The sequence below is a fragment of the Globicephala melas genome, chromosome 21, assembly GCF_963455315.2.
Source record: "Globicephala melas chromosome 21, mGloMel1.2, whole genome shotgun sequence".
Lineage (NCBI taxonomy): Eukaryota > Metazoa > Chordata > Mammalia > Artiodactyla > Delphinidae > Globicephala > Globicephala melas.
In genome coordinates, this window is record NC_083334.1 from 178,009 (window position 1) to 193,305 (window position 15,297).

Below are 15,297 nucleotides of genomic sequence, written 5' to 3' on the forward strand. Positions count from 1 at the left end.
TAAAAGTTGTAAAGAGAGAAAAATCCCAAGAGTTCTCATCACAAGCAAAAAATGTGTATTTTCTCGTTCTTTAATGTTGTATCTATAGGAGATGATGGACGTTCACTAAACTTATTGTGATAATCCTTTCGTGATGTATGGAAGTCCCATCACTATGCTGTACACCTTAAACTTACACAGTGCTGTCTGTCCATTATATCTCAATAACACTGGAAGAAAAAAAAAGAAGCTATAGAAAAATTGAAAAAATAAATTAACATCCTTTGGAATGCTCCTACGTAAAAGGCAGTTCAGTGCTGCACTATGCCCCCACCCCCTTCCCATTTTACAGGTGGAAAAACGAAAATATGATGTGGTCAGGTGATTTGATCTGGCTCTCTTTGCATCTCACGATGGGGCCATAACTGGAACTTTCATGCACTGGACCCAGGTCCCTTAGCCCTTCTGTAAATCACAGGGCTTGACTTGAAGTGGAGAACGGTAGCTTTATACAGGTGATGCCACCTGCCAGCACTCTGCTGATTCATTCTTGCTGCTGTCACTCACCTGCCCTTTATCGACCCCTTTGCTGGTTTATGTTTTCTAGCTCCGTTCAATCTAAAGCAGGTCTGTCACCTTTCTCCTGCAGAAAGCACTTCTCCAACCTTTGCCTCTGCTCTTTCACTGGCCTACCCCACGTTCCCTGTCCTGCTGGGCAGGCATTTCCTATCACAGGATGCTGAGCGCATGGCCATAGAGCATCGGATGCTGCACATTCAGACGCTAACCTATTAGCCTTTGGCTCTTTGGAAAATAAAAGTACGAGCAGCCTTTGTAGGCAGTGCAGTTAGAATGACAGAGGGTTAAGCTGGCATCTTAGTGGCCCAGTTTCACAGTTTAGCCCTGGAAGTCCTCAATTTGTGCCTTCAGACGAGTGGCTGCATCTACGTTAAGGCACTAAAAGGGCTGAAGGGCTCGCACAGGGCCGGCCAGGAAAGCTGCTATTTCGGAAGGGCCTTCAGAGCGTCTACCCCGCCAGTCACCTACCAGTTTCTGAATGAGCTTTGTGGGCTAGTCACGGTGCGAGGGGATCGTGGGTACACAGAGCATCAGAAGTCTGGTGGTCCAGAGTCCCCCACCCTCTGAGGGCAGGTGATGGAGCGATCGTGCTGGAGCAGAGCAGGGAAGGGCCACGTCAAGGTGGGGACCTAAGCTGGGCCTTGAAATCGATGCGGATTTGTACAGGTGAGTAAGGAAGGCACAGGACACATTCCAGCCAGGAAGACAGCCAGGGAGAGGGTGCAGAGGACTGAGGACGGACGGGCTGTGAGGTCAGGGAGCAGAAGAGCCCACTGAAGTGGAGGGTCCGCGTAGGGTCCCTGATATGGTAGAGGGAGGCTCATCACTGGGGACTGTGACGAAGGTTTTAAAGGGAAGCAAGGCTTTAATTCGGTGTAAAGGAGCCCAGGGGCGGGGCGACACGTCAAGCGGGGAATCCTTCCCTGAGTTGCCGATTTCACAAACCAGTACAAAAAATAAAATTGGGGCCCAACAGAGAGTTTTTAAATAAAAACTCCTCACCTCTAACTAGCATCATTTCATAAAGAAAGGCCATTACTCATGCCACAGATAGAAAGGACCTAACTTCAGGGTGAAGTTTCTTGACAAGGACCAGTAAAGCTTTATGAAAATGTCCTCCCCATCATTATTTATTTTTTCCATTTCCCTGTGGATCTGTGAAAACTTCTGCACAGATTCGCATCTATGACAACAGAAACGCAACAAGATGGATGGCAGCCATTAGAATTGCCAGGGGATGCCGGATAAGGGAGGGAGAGAGAACAAGGGGCCAAGATGCCTTTCAGACGTGGCAGGCGATCCCTTCTCTGGCAAAAGCAGAAAAACAACGCAGCAGCCGATGTTCGCCTGTCCTCTGAAAAGCTTTGATCCCGGGTGCTAACAGGGGCCTTCCCATCAAACACACGCCTCTGGACATACTCTGCTTCCGCGCAGCTTCGCGGCTCTACGGAAGGCTGCTTGGCCTCGCTGGTGAACCAGGCCTGCCCAGCTTGTAGATCTGAGACATGGTTTTCTTTTATGAGCTTCTTGAATTTACAGTGCGATAGGCTCCAGGGAATCTGACTAGAACATCAACTTGATGCCCCCCTTTCCACTCATCCGGTCGCAGCCGCACGGCTTCAAGTTCATCGCACAGCACATTCTTCTTTACTCCCGGTTGACCCCTCTTGACAAAGGCCCCTTTTGCTGGAAAAGGCAAATCCCTCAGGCTCCCCACGACCTTTGCGATGCTCTTCACTGATGTTTCTCTGTTTGTTCGTCTTTAATTTTGATTTTGCGTTTTTTTGCCTAGACTTGCTGTTTTACCCTTTGTGGTATATTTTTAAATCTCTTTTTACGTTTCCTAAACAGCGGGATTATCGACAAATGCCCCGGAAAGCCAGAGCCTCAGACCTTCTCAGTTGAAGACGCTGATTCCGTTCTGACGTGAAATTTTCTCTCTCGCTTCCCTTTACAGACAGAAGTTCCCAGCTCTTTACTTTTCCTTCACAATGTCTCTCACATATCTTCCCACTCCCACAGACACCCTAGATTTCAAAAGCTGGTCTTGTCGCCTCTCCCCATACTCACGGCTACCAAATCCATCTTCCGAAGCCGCCCCGAGTACCACGCTTCTCTGCTTAAACATCTTCTAGTGGTTCCTCAACGGAGAGAAACACTGACTGAGACTGTCACCAACCAAGGTCAATAGACTATTGATACCGCAAATGTATTCAGGTAGAAACAAAGTTCTTGAAAACTTTTTTTTTTGGCAAGTGGTCTAAAACATCAGAACAAAACTAATTTATTAGAGTCCTGTCTTCCTTATACACCACGTGCTGGTGAGTTAGACACTTTTAAAAGTGTCTACTAAAGATAAAAAGAATAAGGTAACAATTAACATGTAGTTTGTTGCATTAAAAAATCTGATATACTTATTTCTGTTGTCTGTTAGCTTGTTCTAAGCCTTTTAACTCTTACCCAGAAAAAGTCTTGTTCAAAAGCAAACATTCAATTCAGTTGATACATTACAGCAGAGTCAACTAACATCATTCAACAAAGGTAACAAGTTTTCTTTAAAACTCAACAGGATTGTCTGTTGTCTTCAGTGCTTCCCCATAACACGGCTTCTTCTTTTTTTTTTTGGCCTCTCCGCGCGCCCTGCGGGATCTTAGTTCCCCGACCAGGGATCGAACCCGAGCCCCCTGCGGTGGAAGCGCTGAGTCTTAACCGCTGGACCGCCAGGGAAGTCCCATGGCTTCTTTAATCAAATGTTTCATTTCTAAAATTACCTTCTGTTTTTGAGAAAAATCTGTGTCCATGAGAGCAGGGCTTTAGAGAAGAAAGCAAACCAGCGGAGAGGCAGCCGTCGCCCTGAGAGGGGCGGCTCTTTTGAGTGGGCTGCCCCGTCCCCCTTGCCTTGAGATTCAGCCCGACGCTGAACTGGTCTCAAAGGTGAGACAAATGTGTGTATTTACTCCTAAAATGTTGGCGATGCTCCTCTCCCAGACCTTTATTCTCCTCACCTGTAGAGGAATGGACACCAGCCAGCTAAACGCATGTGTCACCTCTGACTGGTTTCTCTAGTCCAGATCGGCCTGTCTTGAGAAGCTGAGACACCAGGAGGTGTTGGTCTGGATGGGAGCCAGTCGTGGCTGGCTCTTCCGCGTCTTCCCCAGGGCCACCCGGAATAAGCTGCTGAGTGGGGCTGCAACCGTGTGCTTTTAGACTTGAGTCCCAGTAAGGATTCCCAGGAAAGACGTAATCAACCTGTCTTTCCCCCACTGTCCCCCCGACACAGAGGGAGAATCTTTTCTCCCATCTATCAGAGTTCCTTTAATCCAATGTCCTTTCACTGTTTAACAGCCTGCAAAACCAAAAAAAAAAAAAAACCCCAAACAAAATCCCCCCCCAACCTTGCCATCTGTATGGCAATACTTTTTTCACAGTGCTAACCCGTAATAGCTTCTTATCTGTCACTGTGGTAAAGCAGAACAAAATTACCAACCTCATCATAACACAAACATATGCACAAAGCGCTCCTGGGTCTGCAGGCCTGGTGAAGGACGTGCGCAAACGGCAAAACCAGAACAGAACCCGACTTAAGCTTCTCGCGGTGGACTGTCTGGAACCCTAACAGCAACAATGCAATTTGTAACACTCTTATCAAAAGAATTTACGTGTAAGCATTCTGGGAACGAAACTGAGGTTTGTATATTTTAACAGCGATCTCACAGGCAAATCATAATTTCTTTGAATTCAGGAGCAATGTTGTCAGTTAGAAATCCTCAAAAAATCAGGTTCTGAAGAGAAAATGCAAAATGCTTCCATCATCAAGGGAAGTAGAGCAATCAACCAACTCTTAAATCATTGGTTCATCTGGTACTTAGCTGTCTGCTACCTACACATTACCAAAACTAACGGGGAAGATGCAAAATAAGAAAGACAATAGAAGGTATTATTTTACATGATGTTTGTGTCCAGGGCTAAGAGGATCCTGATGAGAACGGGTGGAACTGCAAGGGTGGGAGCGGAAAGAGGGGTTAACACACACATTTCTCTGCTGCTGTCGCATTTTATTCAGAGGTCTTGCGATGGGGCAAAATTCTGGCCATTGCTTTGCTTCATAAACCCGGAAAGGGCAGCGGCCTACAGTCAAGCCACTATCCTGTTTGGCAACACCCAGACAACACGCGTTCAGAAGAGCACAGACACCCAGACAACACGAGTTCAGAAGACCACAGACACCCAGATAACATGAGTTCAGAAGACCACAGACACCCAGATAACACGAGTTCAGAAGACCACAGACACCCAGACAACACGAGTTCAGAAGACCACAGACACCCAGATAACACGAGTTCAGAAGACCACAGACACCCAGACAACATGAGTTCAGAAGACCACAGACAAAGGCAGATCTTTGCTTTCTCACCTCTGGTCCCACCCTTACTTTGAACATCGAGCCTAGTGACAGATGGTCGTGGATAGGACATTTTTCATTATTTTCGATATTTTTCAAAGATCGAATTCAAGAAAAGTGGCCCAGTGCCTCTTTCTTTCCGTGGTCATCACCATATCAGGGAGAGCTGATGAAGTGATAATGAGCAGCCCTGAAATTCACAGGCCTGAGACAAAGGGATCCGAGTCAGGACATTCCAGAATGTGGGTGAGCTTGTGGGTGAGCCCTCATTAAGACAGGATCTTATTCAAACCATTTAGAAAATGTTTATTGACTACGGAAGGTTGAAACGAGTGGGACACGTCTTATTTGTTTAGATAACAGGTCTTGGCCAGGCCTTGAAATGTAGACTTGCTGGAGAGGGGATGTCAGGGAAATTTTTGTTCCAAAGAATCTGTCAGACAGAACTGTGCATGCCCTCGTCCTCCCTGATTGATTCCATGGGGCCCGGGAGCGCTCAGGGGACAAACCCATCCTTCTCCGGAGCTCTCCTCTTTGTATCCTGGCCACTCACTGAGACCCACCCAGGAAATGGCTGTGCAGTGAGTGAGGACAAGGTGGATTTGAAAGACTTATGGTAAAGCTGGAAAGGTTAAAATAAAAGTATGAAGCCCATTTGGAAAGAGAAATTTTATTATTGTAAATTGCTATGACTACCAGCGGCATAATAGATACCAGGTTTGGCTGAAAGGCCACACTATTTTAGCAAAAGAAATCTGGTAACTTCTTAAATGTTGTTTCTTTTGGAATCAGCCTTGACAGGGACCTAGGAAAAGTTGGGGAGAAATGGCAGAATCCACATTTTCTTAGAGCAGGCAGAATTTTAGAGAGGCGCCGTGCCTCGCGCGGACCCACAGGTGGAGTAAGTGACAAAGTCAGGCTGGAGCCCAGGTTCTCAGTTTCCACACCGAATGCCTTTTCCCAATCAGCTTACGCTGCTTCTCAGAAAAGACGGCAAACAGAGAACAGAGAGAAAGAGGCATCAAGGAACGAATGGGACGTCAATGATTTGGAAATAAGGAGGGACTGAGAGGAAAAACAATAGATGTAGTGGGTAGACTGGGAATCTAAGATGAATAACACTTAGACTAAAATGCTGTCTGTTCACAAGCTTTATGAGAGAAAGTGGATATCGTGGAAAGTGTGAGGATGGAGGGAAAGCAGAGGGATGGTCAGACGTAGGCAGTCAAGGAACATGAGGGAGCAAAGAGGGGACAAATACAGAAGGGGAGGTAACACACAAGGCGAGGCCCAGATCTGATGGCATCAGTAATCGGGGGGATGGCGTCCAGTAGCAGAAAAGGCGACCCTGCAGTGTGAACACTCGTACTGTCTCCGTTGTTGAGCCATAGGAAACCCTAGTCTGTAAATTCATATATTCACACGTTTCCCCCGAGCTAGATCTCATTCACACTTGGGGCTCAGCTCTTTTCATGGGCCCCATGCCCACGTCTCTAGAACTGACTTGCCCTGAGTTCTCACTGGCTGTTTCCGAACACATGCTGGGCTGGAATGGACTACGGTCCCCTCAAAGCCATAGTTTCCAAACCAGAGCTCATCTGTTTCTACCAACCTGCGTCCTCCCTGTATTTCCTGCCCACTTGGTCGCTAGGTCAGCAGATTTTCCTTTCCCTCCCCTCTTGCGTTCAGTCACCATGTTACATTGCATTTCCTAATGACTAACCGCCTCCTTCTCTGTAATTCCAGTGCCCGTCTGTGGGTCAGGCCTTCACCTCCCAACTGGATTTACTGTCTCCTAACTCCTCTCTCCCCCTTTTCTCAGCCTCCTACTTTTCTACATTCAGTCCATCCTTATAGTGTCCCCAGATGGACCATGTTGCCTTCCTGGTAATCTCCCATGAAGGGAAGCCTGTCCACCCAGGATCACCAGGTGGTCAGGTTAAGCCCTGCTTGATCGAAACTGTGATCTCCACCCACTTCCTTTTTCCTGCTTCACACACGCTCTACGCTCTTGTCATTCTGAGCTGCACATTCTTTCTAAAACCTACCACGCTCTGCCTCCCAAGGAAATGCTCTCCTCTGGCCTGGACACCCCGCCTCGGCTTGCTCACCTTGCTTCGTACCTTTAGGGGGTCTCACTTTAAGAACCTCAGATTATATATGGAATCTAAAAATAAAAAATGGTTCTCATGAACCTAGGGGCAGGACAGGAATAAAGACGCAGATGGAGAGAATGGACTTGAGGACACGGCAGGGAGGGAGAAGCTGGGACAAAGCGAGAGAGTGGCACGGACATATATACACTACCAAACGTAAAACAGATAGCTAGTGGGAAGCAGCCGCATAGCACAGGGAGATCAGCTCCGTGCTTTGTGACCGCCTGGAGGGGTGGGATAGGGAGGGTGGGAGGGAGACGCAGGAGGGAGGGCATATGGGGACGTATGTACATGTACAGCTGATTCACTTTGTTATATGGAAGAAACTAGGGAGGGATGGGAGGGATGCTATGAGGGATCAGGGATGATGGTTTCCCCAATCATCTTATCTCCTTCCTAGGTCATCTCCCCCAGACCTGGGATGGAGTCCAGAAGAGAACAGAGTCCATGTTAGCTGTGCTTTGACACCTCAAGATACCCTGAAGCCAGGATCCTGGAACACAGGCAAGGGGCTTCTTCTGGGAGTCTAGCAGTTAGGGTAGCCTGGAGGGAGGGATGCTGAGGTTGCTTTTATTTTGATATCATAGGAATCAGTCAGAGATGCCGGACAGTCTCTGGAAAATACCCAACTGTCCATCTTCAGTTCTGTGATTATAAAATAATAAAGTTCCCTTTCGCCGGTTGTCACCGTGTAGATTTCTTGCCCTGTTATCAGACAACCCTTTAAAATGGCTGTTGTATATAACTTGGTCTTAGAGTAAGTAAATCATCTGATAATCACTGTGTAAGGGAAGTTGCTGACACACCCAGATATGATGCTATCAGGTCATCTAACTTAAAACTAGATTGCAGAAGAAAATTGGATTAAATCAAGCATTAGTAAAAGCATTGCCTTAGTAGCGTTCAGGTTAGTGTTTGAAATGTACAAAAATGTACAATTATTCAATTGGCTACACACTTTTTTTTACTGATGTCCCTGGGACTATACATTCTGGTTACAAACTTAAAGCAAAATTATTAAACAAACAAAACAGCAAAAATGGAAATCAACCACAGCATTTTCCCATGAATTTAAGTGATCTGCTGATAAAATCTCTTAAAATCATCCTTAATGCGGCAATTTTTTTCTTCCATGAGGAAAGAAAGAGAAAAAGGAAAATAAAGGAGAGGAATTGGGCACCAGTTTTAGAAATGTATTTGTAAAATGGGTTGCTTTGTTTTTAATGCAATTTTGGGCAGAAATAGCAATGAAACGTGGTTTCAGCGTTTGAATTTTTAGGGTTTGATGTCAGATACCTACCAAGGGAAAGGTTATCTTCTCAGTTTTGTCCCATGGAAGATGCCTCTGTGATTTTTCTAACATCATGAGCTATTATAGTCACACACACACATCAAGAGAACACAGCCTGGCACAGATGTCCAGCTATTCAGACATGATTCAGTGTCAAGGGGACCGGACGCATCCTTCCCGACCGGGAATAACCATCACTGAGTTCTCCCAGGTTACCTGCGCTTTTTGCTCACTGCTCTGGATCTGAAGCCCAGTTACGCCTTACGCTGCCTCTCTCTCCTTCTCTGAGATGCCCTTTTCCATCTTCTCCCAGACGATCGGAACTGATGTCAGTGGCAGCTGTGGATCTGTCGTGGGCTCGGGGTTACGTTCATTATAAAGAAATGGTTAAGAAGCTCGTTCTGAAATTGCTCAGCTTGAATGAGGGACAGTAAAGCACCCAAATGAGAAGCTGGAGACCCATATACACCTACGTAAATGTGTAAGAGCTGAAACTCATTTATTTGCTCCGTGAATCTGAATAGAGCTCACGAAAGACCACAGTCAGCCCCGTGCATATAAAGCCCCAAATATTCCAAGTCCCAAGATAGAAAACTGTCACCGACCCGGCTGTGTGCATGTACACGTCAGCCAGAACTCAGAGGTGTTTTTTCCACGCTGTCTTCTCTAAGCAGACAGAAGAGCCTCTAGATGTGCCCGCACGGTTTGTATCTTACGGGGTGAGCAAGCAGAGAACCGTGAAATGCCGTTAGTCATTAAATACTTGACTCAATTGCCCAGTTCAATACACTGGGTTTGCTTTTGTGTGCATTCAAGTGAAGAACTGAGGTTTCGCTCTGGCTATGAACTTTTTAAATAATAGATTTCTAGCAAGTAAGATCTTTTGGGTCTCCCTGGAATTACTCTAGCTAAGGAATTATAACGTGTGATAACTGTTTTAAAATGGTATGAAGACCAGCACAAAATACTCCCTAATACTAAGTGAAGGGGGTAAGTAGGCTCATCACAGGGTCCTCAGACAAGGGGACACCAGAGCCAGATGGACATCCTTTCTACCGCCCAGCAACTCAAAGGAAGAGGAGGTCTGAGGCAAGATGGCTTATTCAATTAGCAACAAATAATTATTCCGCTCGTGAAACATATTAGTCTAACTCAGGGATTTCAGAGCTGAGTTATAAACTACCTGACACCTGTCTTCCTATCACACCGTCTGTAGCATGTCTAAGAACACTGGCCACTTCCCTAACAAATCACAGTAGGGACACAAAAATCACAAGTAACACGGAGAGAAATTGCTGTGCCAAGACGGTATCTCTAGTTTCTGAAATGAAGGTTTCTTGTGCTTTGCAAACTACCAGTGAACCCGAAAGTCACCCTATTTTGTTGGTGACTGATGAGAATCTCAAGTTGAGAGTCGGGTTTCCTTTTCCTAGAGCCATTCTTCCTGTTACCAGGGGCAACAGTATACTTAAACTGTATTTGCATGGGAAATGTTTTCTGTCTTTAACTCTTTAATCCCAACATTTCAGAAGAAAGTGCTACCAGTATGAAGTTTTAATTTTCGTTAATTATTGTAATAACAAGGTCAACTGAGGAAGTCCTTACTTTATAAAGCAAAAGAGAGTAAATGTGTAATAGTAGGTAAATATATTTCAAAAAATCAACAACAAAAATGAGAACTGTTAATATTTTCAGCATTAACTCTTGCTACGGAAAAGTCTGAACTGTTTCAGAAGGCAAACATTCACATGATACTCTCCCAACGGCGGCAGCTCTAGGTTTCATCAGACTCTTCTCTATAAATAACCGTTCACCTGACCACAGGTGAACTCCTCTACTCCTTCATTCAACAAATAGCTATCGGGAGCGTTCTACGTGCACTGCAAGCTCCCAGGAGCCGTGGGAGCCACAGAGATAACGGCACACCTTGCATTTTAGAAAATACTTTCACATTTCATTCTGTACGTTCTGTGACACACATGTCGCAAGACTGTGACATGCTGATGGTAAATGAAAGTTTGCACTAAGAAAAAAAGAAGTGAAATTAAAACATGTAAGGTAAACAATTTCAGCTAATTCTCTTTTAAAATTTCTTTGGTAGAAACTGCAGCGACTGCACTTTTTATTGGTAGGCAATTTATTGATCCCAGGTCTTCTCCCATCTGTTTCTATCCGATAAAGCTTTAATCTCAAGGCTTTTTAGACACTAGGCTAGATAGAAAGCTGGACACATACAAATGGGAATTTGGGCTGAAAAGTTTAATCTTTCTTTGCAAGGTAGTTGTACGTAGATAGATACAGCATGTAACAGATCTAGGAACTACTGTCACAAAAGTCATAGAAAACAGGTGTTTTTCAACTGTGAAGTGTGTTTTTTTTCCCCCATAATCTCCTTGTGGTTTTGGTAAAACTGTGACCATTGTCAAACCTCTCACATCCCTTCTTTACGAAAGTACCAAGTACCCTTAAAAGGTCTAAATTAGACATGTAGTACTATAAGAACGTGAGGGGAAATATTACAGACATGTACTAGGGTTCTGGGAGTCTGCCAGCTCACTAGTAACGACAAACACCAAGGAAGCTTGACAGGGATTCAGAGTCCCCTCTGGCTCTTCTAGAACCTTCACATCCAGTCTCATATATCCGAGTCAGCACAGAATAAGCAGAAACTGTTGTTGTCAAGGCTCTGACGAGTAGAGGTGGGGTGTTGAGTGTGTCCATCAACAATCTCAGACTTACACAGACAGAAAGGGGCCACTCTGTCAGAATCCAGAGGGTGCTTTCGGAGGGGCTGCCTGATGATGACACTCCTTTACGCACTTACTTTTGAACGTGTTTTAATGTTTCTCACCCTTAGAAAGGGTGGACCCTTGCTCATTCACAGCTAAATTATAAGAATGTACAGAAAGAAAAAAATGATCATTTGTCATTCTGATATGATGATTCTGAATTACTTAGGTTAAATGCTCTATTTTTTTTTCCTGTCTTGTACAGTAATACACTGTTTTGCAAAGTGCATAAATGTCTCTTGGAAATGTTTAAATCATGTCTTTGCTGCAGACATCTAAAGGAAAATTAACAAAAACACTTTTTTGAAAGCAATATTTCTGTTTCTTTGATTAGAAAAGCTGTTTCTCAAGTGCTGTAAACTACTACATTCTTAAGTTATAGCAAACACATGTTTATATGCGTGTGTGTATATAATTATGATGTTTATATTTGGTGGAATACTTCAATAATGCTTTTTGGAATAGTTGCCTTTATTGTAATTTATCTAGATGTAAGACTTAACAGATATACTTTAAATATGATGTGTGATGGGTCTGTATTAGTGCAAATATCATTGTGATTTATTTTAATTAATTAAAAACTTTCATTCTTGCAAACAGTGCTTGCCCATTACATTCACAAGACAGGTTTGCCAACTCAGCCTCTACCTTAGCAGTCATGTTGATTCTTCACTAAGTCTGAAATTCTTGGAGAGTGTTTAGTACTAGAGAAATGTGTCTTCTTTGTGTACCATAATATTAAAAAAGTAAACATCCCAAATTTGTTTATACTATCCCACATCAACTCCACCAGTGGAGTATATCCATTTCTCATTGTAGGTCATTAGTGAACCTGTATGCGTGTTGCGGAAGTCCATGCGTCAGTAGGAACCCACGTGACGAACTTCTGTGCATTGTCAATTCCCGGGAACAAATAAGAACACATTCGAACATGGCTCACAGAGCAGAGCTTGAGTCCTAGACTGTACTAAAACCTTATTTCTCTATTTTCGCCCCTGCTTTTAAACCGAAACCCTACAAATGCCACCATCATTTCCTGAAGATCTTATAATCAGAGCAGCTCTCCTGCCCAGTCTCATCTGATGGGAGCATTTTTACTGTACTCTTTTTTCCGCCTCTTTGGCAACAGAGCCTGCTATCACTTTGAAAGGAAGTGCTTGCCATTTCATTAACTTCCAATTTATTCCTTTCCTATTGTGATCCTAAAATGAGCAAAAGGAATGCTAAGAACAGAATTTTAATGTAATTCAATTGCAAAGGTTTGTTCCGCTGACAAAATCATGCTGCTGGGTAACATTCATTTTATGAAAAGGGAATCTGTGAAAAAAAGAAAAGCAAGCCAAGGTACAGGAGAACTAAGCCTAATGTGTAAGTTCTATTCCAGGAAAGTTGTATGGAAAATATTTGTATATTGGATCATTTTTTTCTACTGACTCTTCTCATAATTTTGGAGCTGTGTTCCTACAGAAAGTACATTTGCTTCTGCATTTCATCGAGAACGTCCCACGAAGGAACTCAATATTCATTTCCAGGAGTGTTTTGCGTTGGTCAGCATGCCGTCTCTGCACATCTGATTTCCCCTTATGATTTGTGCGATGTTAGTGGAATGAACAAGTATGGAAAGTGACTTTACACAGTCACAAAATGTGACTGTTCAAAGAGCACGTTGCCTGGGCCACGGCTCCACAAATTTAGTAGAACACCCCAGCGGGACGCTCCTTCTACGTTTCCATATGCTTTCAGAGTGACCAGCTCTTTCATTTGCATTTAGCGGTAAGGTCCTTATAGGTGGAGTTCAGATTCTCCAATCACTGATGATAAAAAGTGAAGCCCTTCTATCTGTGGTGCTGATGGGTTCAGCCAGGTTCATTGTAAATGTTGTTAAAGTTTCCCTTCAGTGACAGCTCCCAAAACAGTCAGCTTTAGCACACGGGCAAATATAAACCCCAAAAGCTTTTGCCTAAAGCCAAGGCTGCAGTATGTTTCCCCAAAAGTTTGCTGCTAATATATTAGGTCTGTATGAAGTAAAATATTAAATTAATCTTTAAGCAGAGGTAGATTGACCTCGATGGTAATGAAACTTAAGCTTCAGGGCTCCCCACCTGCCTGGGTCCCTTCCAAGGCCCTGAGTCTAATTTTGTCTTTTTTTTTTTTTTTTTCAGAAAGAGGGATCCCCAAATTACAGAAGCTCCAGGCCCCCCAAAAAGCTGAATCCAACTTGCCCTTAAGATTGTACTATCATTATCCACACTACTGTACATAAAATAAACAACAAGGACCTACTGTATAGCACAGGGAACTATATTTGATATCTTGTAATAACTTATAATGGAAAAGAACCTGAAAAAGAAATATATATATATATATATGTATAACTGAATCATTTTGCTGTACACCTGAAACTAACACAACATTGTAAACCAACTATACGTCAGTAAAAACGAACAAATAAACAGAAAAAGGATTATACTGTTATTATTTTAGATTACATTATTATATCACAGTATTTTATAATCAGAGTAGAATTTTGATTTACTTACTCAAAAAATGTTGTCCATCCAGTTTCATCGCTTTTAGTGGCTAAGAGGCCGCTGTTGCCATGGTAAGTAAACAAAACTAATTCCAGCCCTTGAGCGGTCATGCTTTTCAAACATCCATTTGTTCCTATGGTCAACCATATCACTTGGTTATCAGGAGACACCACTCGAACTGGCATCCGATTTGGGTCCCGTCTAATCCTAAGGGTATTGCCGTTACTGTCGGTCACAGCAGTAATATCATTGTCATTGCTGTAGCTAAAATTGTACAGATAATCGCCAGTGACTAAACTCACAGTATACTGGTGAGTGCCATTGACGTCAAAGATATAGAGTTCTTGATCAGTTGGAGAGGCAACTTCATAGAAGTTCATAGAGTTAAGTAAAGGCTTGTTCTTTGACACAGCCCGGATCCGAATGTTTCCTAGGTCTGCAATGTACAGGGTACCATCCGGAGAGGCGGCAAGGGAGGACGGAGCGCTCAGTTTGGCATCTTTGGCATAGCCATCTCCGCTCTGGTAGCAGTCACAATTGGCATCGTTTTTGCAGTCACACTCTGACGGTATCCCAGCAACCAGGGAGATCTCCCCATCTGTGGTGACTTGCCTTATCCGGTTAATTTTCTTTTCGTCGGTTTCAGTGATGTACAGGACCCCACTGTAGGACACAGCAATGGCAGTAGCCGACTCCAGGGTCGTCTGAACTGCGTGCCTGCCCACAGAATATTCCACTCCTGGCACCTGGCAATGCATGGGCCGCCCAGCAGCAATGCGCACTTGACGATTTTCAGTGATCTGTAAAACTACGTTATTATCCAGGACATAAATGGAGTTATCCATAGGGTTAATGGCTAGGTCAGTGGGCCATTCCAGACGCACCTTCATAAAAAAGAAATGGTCTGGTTACTCAGTTACTGAGCTGCTGTTAATTTGCCAGAAGAGTAAATTAGAAATTCACTGGGGAAATCTGGGGAAATTACCACTGATTTGGTAAACTGTTTAAAAATTGTTTTTAAAATAGATACAGTGAAATAAACTTAAAAGGTTTTGAGTGGAGACAAATGTAGGAAATAAAATTTTATTTAAAAATGCAGCTCATTGAAAGATTTGCAAGTTCTAGCCAAATAGCAAATGAATCATAAGTAGTGAGTTAACACATATCAATGAGATGTGAACATACTTGCTCTTTTTAGCAGTAACAGTCACCCAGTGCGGGGCTTTCTAGGTTATGAATACATTACTGTTCCCTTGTGTTTTTAATCAGGCCAATAGTAAAGTTTCTAATTCTAAATATAAGTCCCTGAGGACCAACCCTAGTGGGTTCTCTCTACTACTTAAGGACCTCAGGCGATCAAAAGATTAGAGATTTAAGCTGTTTTGTTCTTTTTGGAATACCTGCGTGCTGCTACTTTACTGGTATTTTACTACAAATGATTAGCACTTCTTAGTGATAACTGTTCTGTATCTCACTGAATTCTTCAAGTGCAGAGCTGGAGAAGAAGATAACTTTTCATTATTAGCTCCTGAGACACATTCTAGTGGAGCGGCTCTACCACAACGACTGA

At 43.7% G+C, this 15,297-nt stretch overlaps 1 protein-coding gene across 7 annotated transcripts in view; it reads right to left on the reverse strand.

Moving 5' to 3' along the window:
* TENM3 (teneurin transmembrane protein 3) overlaps nucleotides 1-15,297 on the reverse strand; it is a 429,049-nt gene that overhangs the window by 22,957 nt on the left and 390,795 nt on the right. For all 7 annotated transcript variants that reach the window (XM_060291422.1, XM_060291421.1, XM_060291420.1 and 4 more), the window contains one exon: nucleotides 13,737-14,611. In XM_060291422.1, coding sequence (XP_060147405.1) covers nucleotides 13,737-14,611 — 875 coding nt within the window. The remainder of the gene's footprint in view (nucleotides 1-13,736; nucleotides 14,612-15,297) is intronic.